The sequence below is a fragment of the Miniopterus schreibersii genome, assembly GCF_964146895.1.
Source record: "Miniopterus schreibersii genome assembly, chromosome: 15".
Taxonomy (NCBI): Eukaryota; Metazoa; Chordata; class Mammalia; order Chiroptera; family Miniopteridae; genus Miniopterus; species Miniopterus schreibersii.
In genome coordinates this window covers 20045922-20060629 of record NC_138115.1, presented here as the reverse complement: position 1 = coordinate 20060629, position 14708 = coordinate 20045922, and the positions used below count along the sequence as shown (strand labels likewise).

Below are 14708 nucleotides of genomic sequence, written 5' to 3'. Positions count from 1 at the left end.
GCAGCTCGGGGAGTGTGGCCCATGTCCACACCTAAACGTGGCGTTACTGGGCCCACACGGTCTATGGCCTGGCGGGCTATCTAGCTACCTTTATAGGATTTGCTCCCTGGCTTCAAGGAGATAAAGAGGGAGTAAAAGAAAAGCACCCAGCCTCCTTTCTTTCTGGAACAGAAAACAAGCAGGGTTTTATAACTCTAGAAAGACTATTGGATCCACGCCCTTCTGCTTAGAAACTGGGGGACCTTGGAAAAATTACCTATCCTCTCTAAAGCTCCGATTCCTCAACTGTAAAACGGGGTTGGTGAAACTCACCCCACCAGGCCACTGTGCGAATTAAACAAAGACCCTGAGAGAGTGATTATCACATCTGGACAGAGCAGGTGCTTGATGAATGTGACCTTGAGATCTCCTTCTCCTCCTAGGCAAAATGGCCATCCAAATTGTCCCCTGTCCTTCCAGGCTCAGTTCAGTTTGAACATTCATTTGTTCATTCATTCATGGATCACATATTTATTGAGCACCTACTATGTCTATTGAGGGCACCTGCTGCAGATACAGAGATGAACAAAAGACCTCAGCCTCCAGAGGTGGCCACAGACCTGAAGCCACTAATTACATAATTAGTTACTGAATTTAGATTGGGGGTAGGGTAAGGAAGGGGACCACTGTCTTTCCCAGCCAGCCCAGGCCAATCAATATTGGCTTCCTTTGGAGTCCCTACCTTACTTTCTAACTGTGAAATCTGCCATTTACTGTCTGGTTTTGTTTAAATGCTTCCTAAGTGTCAGATTGTTTCCTCAAGTTGACTGTAGGCAAGGATCTGGGATCTCAGCCACCTTTGCCCCACTTTCATAGTGAACAAAATGTGGGGCTGAGTCCAAGAGAAAACACGTTCTGAGATCAGCATCTGCCTCTTGGGAATGGCAATTGGGAAATGTCACAACGACTTAAAGAAGTTGCCTTCCAGCTTGGAATTACACAGCATTAATCCTTAAGGGCAAATAGCTATTTGAGGGTGACTAGAAGGCAGTGCTGGGGAGGAGACTAGTTTATAAAACACGATCAGTGGATCTAATTTTAAAGTCTCTGGGACATGTAGTCTTTCTGAGAAATGGGTCTTTTCAACATCGTCGCCAAACGTGTGGTAGAGAAAATAAGTTTTGCTCTTTTGTCTTAGAGTTCTCAGAGAAACATAGTTTATTGGATGCTGATCCTAAATGAACATGCCAACAGATGGCATTGGAGATGCAGGACTCGAGACTGAGGTAACTAGTTTGAGTCACTGCAGCAGGGAGGAAAGAGCTGGCCCTTCTGGATGTGGTGACAGCATTGTTTGGGCTGGCATTCCCCTGGGGTGTCTGGCTCCCACAGGTGATTGCCAGCCTATTCCCAGCAAGCCAGGTAATTTGCTTGAGACCCCATGTATGTTTATCTCCAAATGTCAAATAGAAACATCAGGCCACCTGACTGATGAGGGGAATGGGGTGTGGGGTGTGTGTGTGTGCAAAAAGCAGAAGGGAGCTGGAAGCCATGAAACTTAGCAAACATCAGCACCAGCAACACCAGTCTTAAGCTTGTCCTTTTACTTTCTGGGGGGGGGGGGAAACAACAAGGCAAACCCATCCCTGAAGCTTCCACCACCCAGACCCTGGCTCTCCTGTGTGTTCTCAAACAGCCTCCAGAGGCTCACCCCCCCACAGCATATCGCTCACACTGCAACTAGAGAAAGCTTTCAGAAACACGGCTCAGATCCCACAAAACCTCCCACAGCTCCCATGGCCCTGAGAGTGAAGCCACAACCCATGGCTTTCTCCCACGTGGGACAGTGGCCTCTGCTTGTTTGACTTCCTGGGCTTGGCAGACAGTACAGGCTGATCAGTACTTAGTGATGAATGGGTGGGTGGCCTGACCCTTCGGGAAGCATGACCCCGCTGACCTGGCCAGCCTGTGTTCCGCCTCCCCTCAGCTCACCAGGCCTAGTCACATGGGACTTTGTTCAATCCTCTGACTCTGCAGTGCTCTCTGGAACTTTCTTTGCACATGCTCACCTCTTTAGGGCGGCACAGGTCTTCCCCGAAAGCCTGAAGGCCTGGGTGGCTCATAGTTCTTCTGAGGCCAGCCTGGGCCTCAGCTCCTAACCCAGACCTACCTTCACCCCAAGCAAGCTTAGATGCCCTTTCTCTAAGCTGCGACAGTTCCGTTGTTTGTGTCTGCCACTGGACAGTGAGACTCTGGAGGGCAGTGACCTTGTATCACTGTCCACTGGACAGTGCCAGGCACAGAATAAATGAGCACCAACTAGCTCCTGGAGGCACGACTGTATGCATGAGTGCATGGATGGGGGGAAAGCCTGGCCTGGGTGCAGCAGCCTCGGGGGCCGGGAGAGACTTACGTATTCTTTGGCCGGGTCACCGATGCTGCCGTTGGTGGTCGGGGCGGTGGGCTCTGTGCCCTCTGGCTTTTCCTGCTGCTTGCCCTCCTCCTTGGGCAAGCCACCCTGCCCCGGGAGGGCCACCTCTCCCACGCCGAGGGCCTCGCTCTTGTAGTGCTTGACGAATTCTTCCATGAGTTTCAGCTCGTTCTCCAAAAGTCCGCGGCAGCGAGAGGGGTCCTGGTCGTAGATGGGGAGCTGGTGCATGAGCTGGCGGCGGCGGTAGTAGGCGCCCTCGGTGCCCGTCACTGGCTGCTTCTCCTTTGGGATGAGCTCCATGTACTGCAGGCCCTGGGCAGGAGGAGAGAAACCAACAGTGATTCTCCAGCCCCAGGCCGAGGCCCGGGACCTGGTGAGATCTGGAATTGGTGAGCAAGTTCCTGCTTCTTCAGGATCCTGCTGAACCCAAGGATTCTCAAGGGAGAAATGTTGTGAATCTTGGTGACACCCAAAAGAGGCCTCCATAAGCTTTCACTCTCCCCCAGGTTGTAGTCACTGGTCACTTTCTTGATGAGAATGGTGAGATTTAAGTAGATGTTCATTTTCGATTTGCTGGCTTTGGGACATAGATTTTGTTTCCTTCAAAATGGAATATTTTTACTTACCCCATGTCGATGCTCCTCATTAAAAAAAGTCAATCTAGTTTAAAATTGCTTTTCTTAGAAAAGTATAATTAAATCATTATGGATGTAAGGTTTTTCATGGTTTATTAATTTAAAAATATGCAAAGACACCTTCTAATAGAATCAACAAGGTGTGAAATCAATAACATTTCCACATGGATATGAATGGTAACCATCTGAATATTAATATGTTCAGAGATAACTGTCCAATTTGGCCTTTACAAAAAATAAATGAACAGAAATCTTTTACTTTGGTGGGTCCCAGGGATGGGGAGATAGGGAGAAACAAAGGTCAAGGCCACACAGCATGAGAACCTGTGAAAGGCAAAGTGTTTATCCTTGACAACTGTTCTCCATTTTGGTGCTGGACCTTGATCATGACCTTGACACATGTACCAGGTTGCCTGATTCCCACTGCCCAGGTGGCTGCTGCCGTATTTACTGTCTCAGAACCCGCCTGCCTCATATCGCATCATTGGGGATTGTGAATCAACTTGGAAATTCATGCTGCAGTTTATAATGAGTGATCAGTTCAGTTGTCTGCTTTTGGGGAGCAGGAGTGAGGAACCTGGGTGGGGGTACTAGTCCAGAGCCTGCAATTTGCCGAGTTTCATCATAGATGAATTTTGGATAAGAGTGCTTTTAGAAAAGGGAGAGGAGGCGACCTGGGTTCCTGTGGGACTCATCAGTAGAAGGGTGGCTATGGCTGCCCCCTTGGTGGATCTGCCCCAAATTCTGGGGACAGCAGCTGAGACAGCTTCTGGCACTGTGGACTCACAGCACACCCTGTTAATCTCTGTTCATTGGCACTGTCCCTGATACCTTTCAAGGTGCTTTCCCAATGTGGGAGACAGCCTGGATGGTGGACAGAGTCCTGGGGTGTCAGGAAATTTGGGTTTCTAGCTCCAGCCTGGCTGTTGCTCTCTGTGGAAGACTGAGAGAGTACCTGGCCCCTCTGGGCCTCAGTTTCCTCATCTGCAAAGTTCAGGGTAGACTGCATGATCGTTACGGTCGTGGTGATCGTGAGAAGCGTATGGTGACTTCACTTGACCCATGAGTAAGAGAGAGATGAGCAGCAGCACTGAGTTTACAGCCCATGAAAGGGACCAAGGAGGTGATGGATTCTTGTTGGCCAAAGAGGCCAAGGTCCTTCACCCAACACTTGGAAGAGTAAGAATCTCCATGGAGCCACAAAGCTGACTACATGCCTAGGAAGGGCTTATCCTTGAACCTGTCTTGGGAAGACCAGGATGACCCATGGCTTTTCTTTTGACCAATATGAAACTGCAGGTGGCTTCCAGCACAAACAGGCCAGACAGGCAGGTCTGAGGAACTGAATCTCCAATTTGATGCTGCATAGGAATCACTGGGAGACCTGATACAAAGCTTCCTGGGCCCACCCAGACACTCTGACTTAGGAGTCTGGAGGGGCCCAGAAGTGAGCCCTTTCACAGGTCCTCCTGGGTGCATTTGAAACAGGACATCTGAGGGTCAGGGCCTTTCTGGAGACAGTGGATGGGGAGAGTGGATGTGACCATCCAGAGGATAAGGGAAGCAACAGTCCCTTAACCAACAGCCTGGGCAGGGCTCAGGGCCTTGGGCAGTGGTTAGGAAACAGCCCCTGGGGGCAAATACCCACACCAGCTCTTCTCATTTCCTGCCTGGGGCCTGCCCTGCTCCTAGGATCTAAGGAAGGATTCTGGAGTAGTGGAGATGAGGGTTTTGCTCACTCTGCCAGAATGTGGAAGCAGTCTCAGTAGCACGGCTGACTCAACTCATGGAAGAATCCCCTCTTCAATGAAGGCTGCCTACTCCCTGAAGGTTGAGCAGTTTAAGAAATGATGGGAATAGCTAACAGGTGGTACTTGCTAAGTTCTAGGTACTCTTCTAGGTGCTTTACGTATGTGAACCCATTTAATTCTAGTAACACCCCATATTACCTCTTGGGAAACTGAGGCACAGAGAGGTTAAGTAACTCCCCAAGGTCACACAGTTAGTTTGAGGTAGGGACAGCTTTGAACTCAGCAGCTAGGGTCTCAACCCCTTCTATTCTGCCTCTCTAGAAGATGGGCGATTTGCAAAGAGAAAAAAATGTCGCCCCATCTCTGGGGGATTTCCCTTTGTCATCACGTCAGGGTGGGTATTGCCTGGTGCCAGGATTCCCCAGTCCCGGGATATGTCCGTGGCTCTGGCCTTAAAGGGCCTGCACCCCTTCCTGCTCAGCTTTACAAATAAACTCTGGAAGTCCTGGAGCGGTGGCCTCACAGCGAGCCTCTGGTTGATCCCTGCATCTGCAGTACCCTTTCACGGCTCTGTGGGTGTATGTGGCCAGAACCCACATGTTCCTGGCTGGGGCCCTGGAGACAGGCTGTTTTCCTTCCCAGGGGCCCGGTGCTCCTGTTGCAGCTCCCAGCCCCAGCTGGGTGTCGTCTCTCTGCTTTGGCGCTGCCGAGGACACGGCATACAGCTGCCCCTCGTGTGTGCTTTCTGATGGCTGCCCTGGCCTGGCTGGCCTGAGACGCCTGCCTGCGCCTCCCAGTCACACACCCAGGGCAGACATTACTAATCACCCCGATGAGGGTCTCAGAATCCTCCTCAACACAGCCCTTCAGACGATTACTCAGGACTGCACGGACTTGGGCAAGGATGGTGGGGAGAGGGCCGGGACTGAGTCAGTTGCCTGTGCCATCAGAGCCTGTAAGGGGCTGTCCCGGGTACCCAGGAAGCTGACTAAGGCCATGTTCCCAAAGCCCTTAGCAAGAGGCCTTTTCTCAGCCCAGCTGGAAAGGTTGGTTTAGGTTTTACGTTTTTCATGAGGACCTTTCTGAGTCATTTGGTGGTCTGCTGTCTGGCTGGGACATCTTGGGAGAAGAGGTTTCTGGAACCAGGCTTTATCAGGAGAGAAATTAAAAATGCAGAGAGAAAAGTGGAAGGGAAGAGCTCTGTTCTCAGGGTTGGGCAGAACATGCGTGGGTTCTGGAGTCAGGACCCAGTCCTGATTCTGGTCCTCCTGACTCTTCTCTAGCTCTCAGAAAAGGACAGGAATGGGCTTCATCTTACATGTCATTCCTCGTCAATACCCAGAATGCTGTGTTGAGAAGGATTCTGAGGCTCGTTGAGGGCTCAGTGGGAGACAGTGCTCTCACTCTTCAGCGATGTTTGCCATGGGTGCCGGGGTGGAGGGTGAGGAATGAGTGCTACCTCTGTGTAGGCTCCTCACGAGCCTCTGTTTGCCCCCCTATAAAATGGGGCAGTAATGGACCCAGCACACAGGGAGTGTCGAAGTGTTGATATCATATACAAAATGCTCAATGGATGGCGGTTCCCTTCATCTTTTCTATCTTGCCTCCCCCCCAAATCCTGGCTAGCTTTCAAAACCCATTCAACCCCTATCCTCATGTTCTTGGAAGCCTTCCCTAGAAATGCTAACCCAAGATACCTGCCTCCCGCTCCACCTATCCAGTTGGCCTGGCCTGGCCTGGCAGGGAACAGCCCAAGCTTTGGAGTCAGGGAGGCCTGACTTTGGGACATGTCTCTGCCATTTAAATCAGCTGGGGGACATCTGGCTAGCAGTGCCACCTCTCTGAGCCTCAGTTTTCCCTTCTGCAGATGAGGGTAATAATACTACATCCCTAAGAGTGTTGGGAAATTAGGTGAGATCATGCATGGATAGCTCTTAGTATAGTGCCTGGCTCATAGTAAGTACTCAACAAGTATTAGCAATCAGGTTTACTGTGACCAGTTTTTAAAGGCTTAAGGATTTCTCTGGCTTTCATTCTGGTTGGGAAGGATGACAGCAAGATTCTATCCCATTTCCAAAATATAATCAGTCTCAATCATTTGGGAATTAAAAAAAGTCGGGAAGTTGAATAGGAAGGGAGATTTGTCCAATCTCAAAAATGTGATTTGCTGAGCAGGCCAGACAGAAGGGCCTTTATCCCGTGTGGTTTTATGAGCCAGCATTAATCATGGCCTGATGATGCCGTCCTCTGATTAGTTTGGGGCCAAAGCATTTGGGGTTTTCACCAGCCAGATCCTGACGCCCACAGCCAGCTCTTTTATGAGCTGCTTGCTGTAGTTTCCACTGACATCTCAGAGACCACTTGATGGCTTACCCAGCCCTGTGCACTGGAGGCAGGCCTGCCCTCGGAACCAGCTGGCATGCTTGGGTGCTGCTGTTGTTCGGTGCCACGCTCTGTGGCCCTGGGATCTGCCCCTGCCTAGTCCCTCAAACTGGCAAAGGCCAATTAACCATTCTGTTAACTTACATGTGAAATAATTCCTACTTCACAGGGTGCCTGAACTCATGAATGCTGAAGTGTTCTTTTAAAAAATACTTTTAAAGAAGTACAGTTTTAGAAAATGAATCTTTGCCTCTGTTCACTTTATCTAGAGGGGATGTCCCCCTCATACACTCTAGATTAGAACTGTGCTGCTCAAACTCTCCGTGGTGAAGGTCAGGTTTGTTTGGTTAATCTTCCCACCGGTTGCAGAGTGATCTGTGGGCTCCTGCACCTGATGAGAGGGCAACACCTGCCATGTGAGGCTTTCAGGGGCGTCTGATCACAGGCAATGAGAGTTCTCTGATCACACGCTTGGATGTCCATTGCTATGAAAATTTGCCCACATTTATTCTCGGTTTCTATACTTCTCGTTGTGGACCAGTTGCAAGGATCTTGTGCAATGGCACCAGCCCATAGACCACATGTGGAATGTCACCGGCCAGGAAGGTGACGTAGCACAAATACTCAAAGCCATTATGTGCCCTGCACAGTGTGAGGCCCAGATAGGACAGTGTATAGGACAGTATGGTGTCTGTCCTGGTGGATTTTGCTTCACTCATGAGACAATTATAGTTTGCTCTAAAAGCTTTTAAAGAAACAATGGAGAACTGAGAGAGAGAAGGTGATCAGGAGGGTGGGCGGTATCTACTGTAGTTTGCATAGTTAGAGACCTGACCGTCAGAAGGACAAAGCCATGCAAGAACAGGGACAGGATATTTCAAGTAAGGGAAGAGCAGCCCCGGCATCCCCTGGGAGCTTGTCAGGAGTGCAGAATCTCAGGACCCGCCCAAGCCTCCTGGATGCATTGCTGCAATCTCTCCAGATGATTTATATGCTTGTTGAAATTGGAGTGGTCCATTCAGAATTGGACTGGTCCCCTGGGTCTTGAAAGCGGCTGCACGTGGCGCTACCTGGGGCATCATTAACTGCTCACTTCTGGGGATTATGGTCTTGCAATCTGGAGCTTCTGGTTTAATGGCCTGGGGTGAGGTCTGTGTGTAGGAACTTTTTATGTGTCCCTAGGAAATTCCAGGAGACAGCCAGGGTGTGACCTTGTGCAAGTCACCTGTTCTCTGTGAGCCTTATCCTTTCTACCCTCCTCAGGGCTCCTCCAACCATTTGCCCAAGCCTTCTCTGGGTGCCTTTTCCCCACAGTTTTGAAAAACCAGTTTGGCTCTCCCTTCTAAGCCCAAGAGACGTCAGCAGTCAGGGAGAAGCATGGGCTGCTTCTCTGTCCTCCTAGAGGCTTGCAAATGGCACATCCCAGCCACTTTGAGGGGAAATGAACATCGTGCAGATGGAGACAAGCACCTGGAGAGGTCTGGATCATGAGCCGTCCTCTGTTAAGAAGTGAGGAGCCCACAAGGAACCACAGGCAGCCTGTACTAGAGTTGGAAGGGCCCTTAGAGAGCAGATGAACAACTGTACCCACTTTATGGATGAGGAAACCTGAGGCCCTGATAGTCATCGCTTCAAGATCACATTGTGAGGTAGGAACAGAAATGAAACCACAGCCATTCCTATTATTTCTATAACCTTGCCCTCTTCTTATCTCGTCCTTGAAATTCGTGAACCTGTGGCATGGCTAACATTCACAAGGGCAAGAAAACAACCACTTGGTTGGAGGAAGCTGTCTTACCAGTTTCTGGGTGACTCCAGGGGGAGCCCACTCGTAGGTGATGGTATCAAAGGTGGGATCCTTCCCCGTGGCAATGGGATTGGTCATGATCATCCGGTTCCTCTTGTAAATCCGGATGCCATCCCCACCTTTCACCCGGGCTGTGAGGGTGGAATACTTGGAGTCCATCAGCAAGCGGCCAATTTTCCGATCATCTTCCAGGTCGGAGCTCAGGCAGTGGTCCTCTTGACTGCATTTGCATGACTTGCATATTTTCCTGGGGGAGGGGGTGTAGAGATGGGGACAGGTGAGATCAACCTCCAGAAAAGAGAGACAGAGCCTCCGACTGGCAGCATCTACCCTTCTGAAAGCAAGGGCAAGGTTTAGCTTTAGCAACTTGGAAAGGTTGGCAGCAGACACGTGGTAATCTGAGAGCAATGGGTGGTTCATTCATTAGAGATGCTCTAAAGCAGGAGCCTTCACAGCCTGTAGGCTGAACCTGGCCCAGAACCTGCTTCTGTAAATAAAGTTTTATTGGAACACAGCCATGACCACTCACTTGCATATCTTCCGTGGCTGCTTTGGGGTGACAATGGCAGACTTGTGTAGTTGCAACAGAGACCATCTGGTCCCCCCAAGCCTAAAATATCTACTATCTGGCCCTTTCTAAAAAAGGTGTGGACCCCCTGCTTTAAGAAATTAAAAATTATCTCCCAAGATCCTGAGCCTCATAGTTTCAGCAACTTTTAAACTCTAGAGTACTCATTCTGAAGTTGGAATAGAGATGGAAATTTTCTTCAAGAAATTGGTGGACAGGACCCCATGAGAAGGGAATGGGCTTGGAAAACCCTTCAGGCTGGAGAGATTGGTGTTGCCTGGCAAGTCTTAGTTGAGAGGCTGGGAGAAGGAAAGGCATCCTGGGGGAGCTTCAAATTCTCTCTGACAGAAACAGAAGTGATTGGCCGCTCTGTGTCATGCTGTTTCAGTTTAGAGATGCAGAGTTCCATGGCCATGGCGTGAGAGGAAAAATTCGCCCCTCCTTCTCTGGCCTGTCACCGTAGGCATGCTGTATCCCAGATGCTCTATGCATGCGATTTGAGAGCTTGTTAAGACCTCTTTCAAGACCTACCGCAGGATGGGGTAGCCTCAGCAAGAGATACGTCACCACAGCTGCATGAGCACGTCCCAGCCAGGCATGCCCAAAGAAACCCTCCTTTGCTCTTTAAACTTGGGAGACTGATACATTTAAGTATAGGTCACAAATATTGACTGTGGGCCTGCCTTGATGGTCTACATCAGTGGTTCCCAACCCAGGTCAATTTTGTCCCCCAGGGGGATTTGGCGATGTCTGGAGACATATTTGATTGTCACAATGGGGTGCTACTGGCTTCTATAGGGTAGAGGCTAGGGTTGCTGCTAAATATCCTACAGTTCACAGCTCCCTCTTTGCAACAAAGAGTTATCCAGTTCCAAGTGGCCGTAGTGCCAAGGTTGAGAAACCCTCTCATAACATGAAGAGAAGAAGGACCCATCACAACCTTCCAAGAACTTACAGCTGGGGTGGGAGAGGAGAGAGAATCAGATGGAAGCCATAGCATAAAGTACAATCAGGCTGGGCCGTGTGAGAGTTGCATGTGCTGTGTGGGAGTTCTGCTGGGCTGGGCCAGTTCTCCAGGAGGCCGGTATGTGGAAGGCGGACAAGGGCTCAGTGGTGATGAGTTTGGAAAACACTGGGTTCCAGGAGGTGGAACACAGTTTTCAGTGAGAGGCTGCTTCTTGTCTTTAACACACTGATGTGCTGCGTGACTTCAGTGGGGGAAGATTGCAGCATCTCCGTTATTTGAAGAGAAGCCTGCAGTCCAAGGTCCCAGTCAGTGGGCGAATTTGAGAAAAGTTAAAGTCAACAGTCTCAAGGGTAACTCTGGCACTACAAAAGAGAATATGACCCTCCATGCAGGGTGAAACGAGGTTTCTTTCTCAGAAGAAGGGGTGGCTTGTTTTGTGGAACTGTGGAATTTTATTCATGATCAGTAATATTCTCTCGCCTCTCCCCTTTATGAGGCAGAGGAGACTGCTTCTCCAAGAGGACAGGCGATGACACCTGGTTTAACGTGGGTAGCGGCAGGAAGTGGAAGGTGCAGGAAGACGAAGGAGGTCAGGGAGATCCTGGTCTCCCACGGCCCCTCTGACCTCCCGGGTATCTTTTGTATGTGAAACTAGGTGAGGAAGCTGCCACTTGCCTTCCTGGTTAATGCAGACTTTCAGGTGCTAGTAGAGATGCTGGGAATGCAAACACTTTGAAATGGAAAATGCTGATGAAAGATGTTCCACGAAGTCATGTCTACATTACTTCTCCTTTATTCATGTTTTTTTGTGTTGCCAGGCCCATGGCTGGGACTTTATAGAAGTCCATCCACCCCACTCTTTCCTGGCACCCGGATTGTAGAGGACACGGATACACTAGAAAGACCCTCAGTGGTGTGGAAATGACCCTTTCTGCAATCAGTCATAGAAAACCTTTAATTGAAAAGGCACAGGCTTGAAATCTATAATCTCGGTCTGAACACTAGCCCACCATATGTCCGCGGTCAAGTTTCTTCCCTATCAAACGAGAGGGTTGGTCTACATCAGGGTTGGTAAACTGTGGCTTAAGGCCAAGTCCTATTTTTGTATGGCCTGTGGACCAAGAATAGTTTTTACATTTTTAAATGGGTAAAACTATGTGAATTTCCATGTCCTTACATAAATCAATGCTTTCATGCTACAAGGACCAAGGGGAGTAGGTGTGACAGAGGCCGCATGACCTGCAAAGTCTAAAATGATTACTGTCTGGCTCTTCACAAACAGCTTGCTGACCGCGGGTCTAGTTGATGAGTCTTCAAACCTGGCTGCTGATCCGCCTCGCCCGCCGGGGGAGCTGGGGGGGCTTGGAGATGCCGCGCCCTGGCCCTGTTGGCCAGGCTCCCGGGTCTGGAGTGGGACCAGGGCTGAGCATTTGAGATGCTCTTCCCAAGGTGATTCTGAGGCTCAAGACAGGGCGACAGTCACTACTCGGTCCCTTTCAGGAATTTAAGCAGCTCTGGTTGACTTTCTCTAGATTTTCCCTTGAAAAGCATAGGAAGCCCAGCTATTATGTTACTGCCGAATTATTTATGAAGATCCCCTGTCCCCATGAGAAGAGGCAGAATTAACACTATCATTCCAGGGTGGCTGCTGAAGCTGGCCTGGAGACAGGACCGTGTGAGAAGGGTTGTCGTCATCATGAGTTTGGGAGTCTATCAAGAGCAACCCCTAAGAATGCAAAATTGTGTAACTGGAGGAGCCAGCGGTCTCTCTTCCATTTTTCATATTATGTCCCCTGTTTTCCTTAAATCAGGTTTTTTTCCCCCTCTACCCACTGAAGTCAGTGTATATTGAAAAACTAAAGGTAATTAGGATAATAATAATATAAAAAAATCTGGGCAGCCCTAACTGTTTTTGCTCAGTGGTTAGAGCACTGGCCCTCGGCCTGAAGGGTCCCGGGTTTGATTCCAGCCAAGGGCACGTGCCTCGGTTGCAGGTTCGATCCCCAGCCCTGGTCGGGGTACGTGCGGGAGGCAACCAATTGATGTGTCCCTCACATTGAGGTTTCTTTCTCTCTCCCTTCTACTCTTTCTGAAAAGCAATGGAAAAAATGTCCTCGGGTGCGGATAAAAAAAAAAAAATGTGCATGCCAGGAAGGGACCTTGCATTGGGCTCTCTGAAACCCCTCGAGCCTTGGAGGTGTCTTTTCCTCTACCTTGAAGGGGAATCCAGCAGCCTGTGGAGGTTGCCAGATGGGGAAGGAGCCCATGTGGCTAGTGGGAGAGCAGGATGCTGAAGGCTGCTGGGGGGACTCCTTGTTTTCATAATGTTTGTTCTGAAAATCTGCTCTTGTACCCTCTAAGAAATGCTCATCTTCTGTGTTTCTGATACTAGTTCCATTCCAATTCTACTAACCCTGCGAATGGTTCATTTGATTGTAAACAATTACCGGAAACTACGGGGCTGTAAAGCTGAAGGGGACCCCAGAGCGCATCAGCTCCAACATCTCTGTTTCTCAGCGGCTAAGTCTGAGGCTTAGAGAAGGGAAGTGTCCTGTTCAGGCGGAGTCAGCACGTGAATTCTGTCCTTTGATGATTAGTTTTCTGAATTAGTTGAGGGCCCTTCCCACTAAACCAGGCTGGCTACCACTTGGATCATTATATATATTTCAAACTATGGAGAGTATGGGAACTGGAGCATGAAAGTGGTTTGACTGGGACCTCGCTGCTCCTGTATGGCTTGAATTTAGGTCCTGTTAAAGTTGTCCTAACCAAAGATGACACTTTGAGATGCAGGAAGGATCTATAGACTGCAATCTGTCTATATAATGATAAATTCACTTGATGTTCAAATCATTTATAGGATGGGGAGGAGATGTAGGGATTTAAATGATCCTGAGAGACTTCTGCTTCCAGCCATGAGGAATAGGGCATCGGAATTGCCCTCCTCCTGCAAACACCTACACAACCATACAAACAACAGTAAACAATCATTTTCAGATGTCAGACAATAAGAAGCACAGGGCTGTGATCCTTGTGAGAAGAGAAATATTATTGAGTGGACTCTGTGCACTTAGGGAACATTAGCCCCCTGACCCAAGAACTAGAAAAGGAGGCCTCCGAAGCTGTATAAAGAATCTAAGCTGATGATTCTAGACATTGTTCTACGACACTCCGATGGCAGATTCAGGACCAATGGGGTGATATGATACGGAAGCTGACTTTCCTTCAGGCCAGAAAGAGTTCAAGTGGCCAAAATAGATGCATGGTGGGGGGTGTCTGCCTTCTGGGAGTGTTTTAGTGGTGGGAGGAATTTGTGCAGGGGACAGGCAGGAAGTGAAACTGGATGACCTTGAAGGTCCTTGCATCCAGAAGACCACATGAGCTCCACTGAGGTGAGGACTGTGAGGGAATGGCGTCAAGGAACAGTTTCGTGCTTTGAAAGCTCACGGCATACTGAACCCAGAATGGTTGAGAGCATGGGATGGGTGTCCCACAGACCCGAGTTTGAATCCTGCCATTTAGTAGCCATCTCCCCATTACATACCCTCAGTTTTCTGATCTACAAAATGGAGATACTAATACCCACTACTAAGGGTTATTTCAACATTTAAATATAAAAGATTTAGCTCAGTTCAATAAATATTTTTATAATTGCTTTCTCATATTGGAAGTCAACATCTCTGAGGCAAATGCCTCCCAAATTTTGTTCCCCCATTAAGTGCCCAAGGCAATGCCCTGGTAGTGGAGATAAAAGCTCCTTCTCACTGTTGTACCCTACAGAGACTCACAGGGCCTCCGAAGCTGTATAAAGAATCTAAGCTGATGATAGTCACAGGGATAGTCACACAGGCTGTGCCCTGCCCAACTCCTGGGGGTGCCATCCACATAGATGCTAATGTGAACAATGCTGGGACCTTGCAGTGTGGCGGCCCTGCCTCTAGTTTTCAGAGTCCTCAATGAAAAAAAAAGAGAAAAGTCCAGCTGGCCCTTAGGGTCCTCTGGCGTGGATATGAATACTAGGACTTGGTTTTTAAGTATGTGGACACAATGCCTTTTAATTCTGTCCCAGGGTCACTTTCAGATCAGAACCCACCAACAGGGACAATGGTGCAGTAGGAGGAGAGCAACCCCATGCACCAAACCCCAGGACAGACAGCTCTTCCCAGAGTGCACCAGGCTCCAGCTAAC

At 49.3% G+C, this 14708-nt stretch overlaps 1 protein-coding gene across 1 annotated transcript in view; it reads right to left on the bottom strand.

The window, feature by feature from the left end:
* Positions 1-14708, bottom strand: part of LMCD1 (LIM and cysteine rich domains 1) — a 56580-nt gene that overhangs the window by 13404 nt on the left and 28468 nt on the right. Inside the window, exons 3-4 of the mRNA XM_081160353.1 lie at positions 8977-9232; positions 2393-2722 (exon numbers count right to left, since the gene is read on the bottom strand). Coding sequence (XP_081016479.1) covers positions 2393-2722; positions 8977-9232 — 586 coding nt within the window. The remainder of the gene's footprint in view (positions 1-2392; positions 2723-8976; positions 9233-14708) is intronic.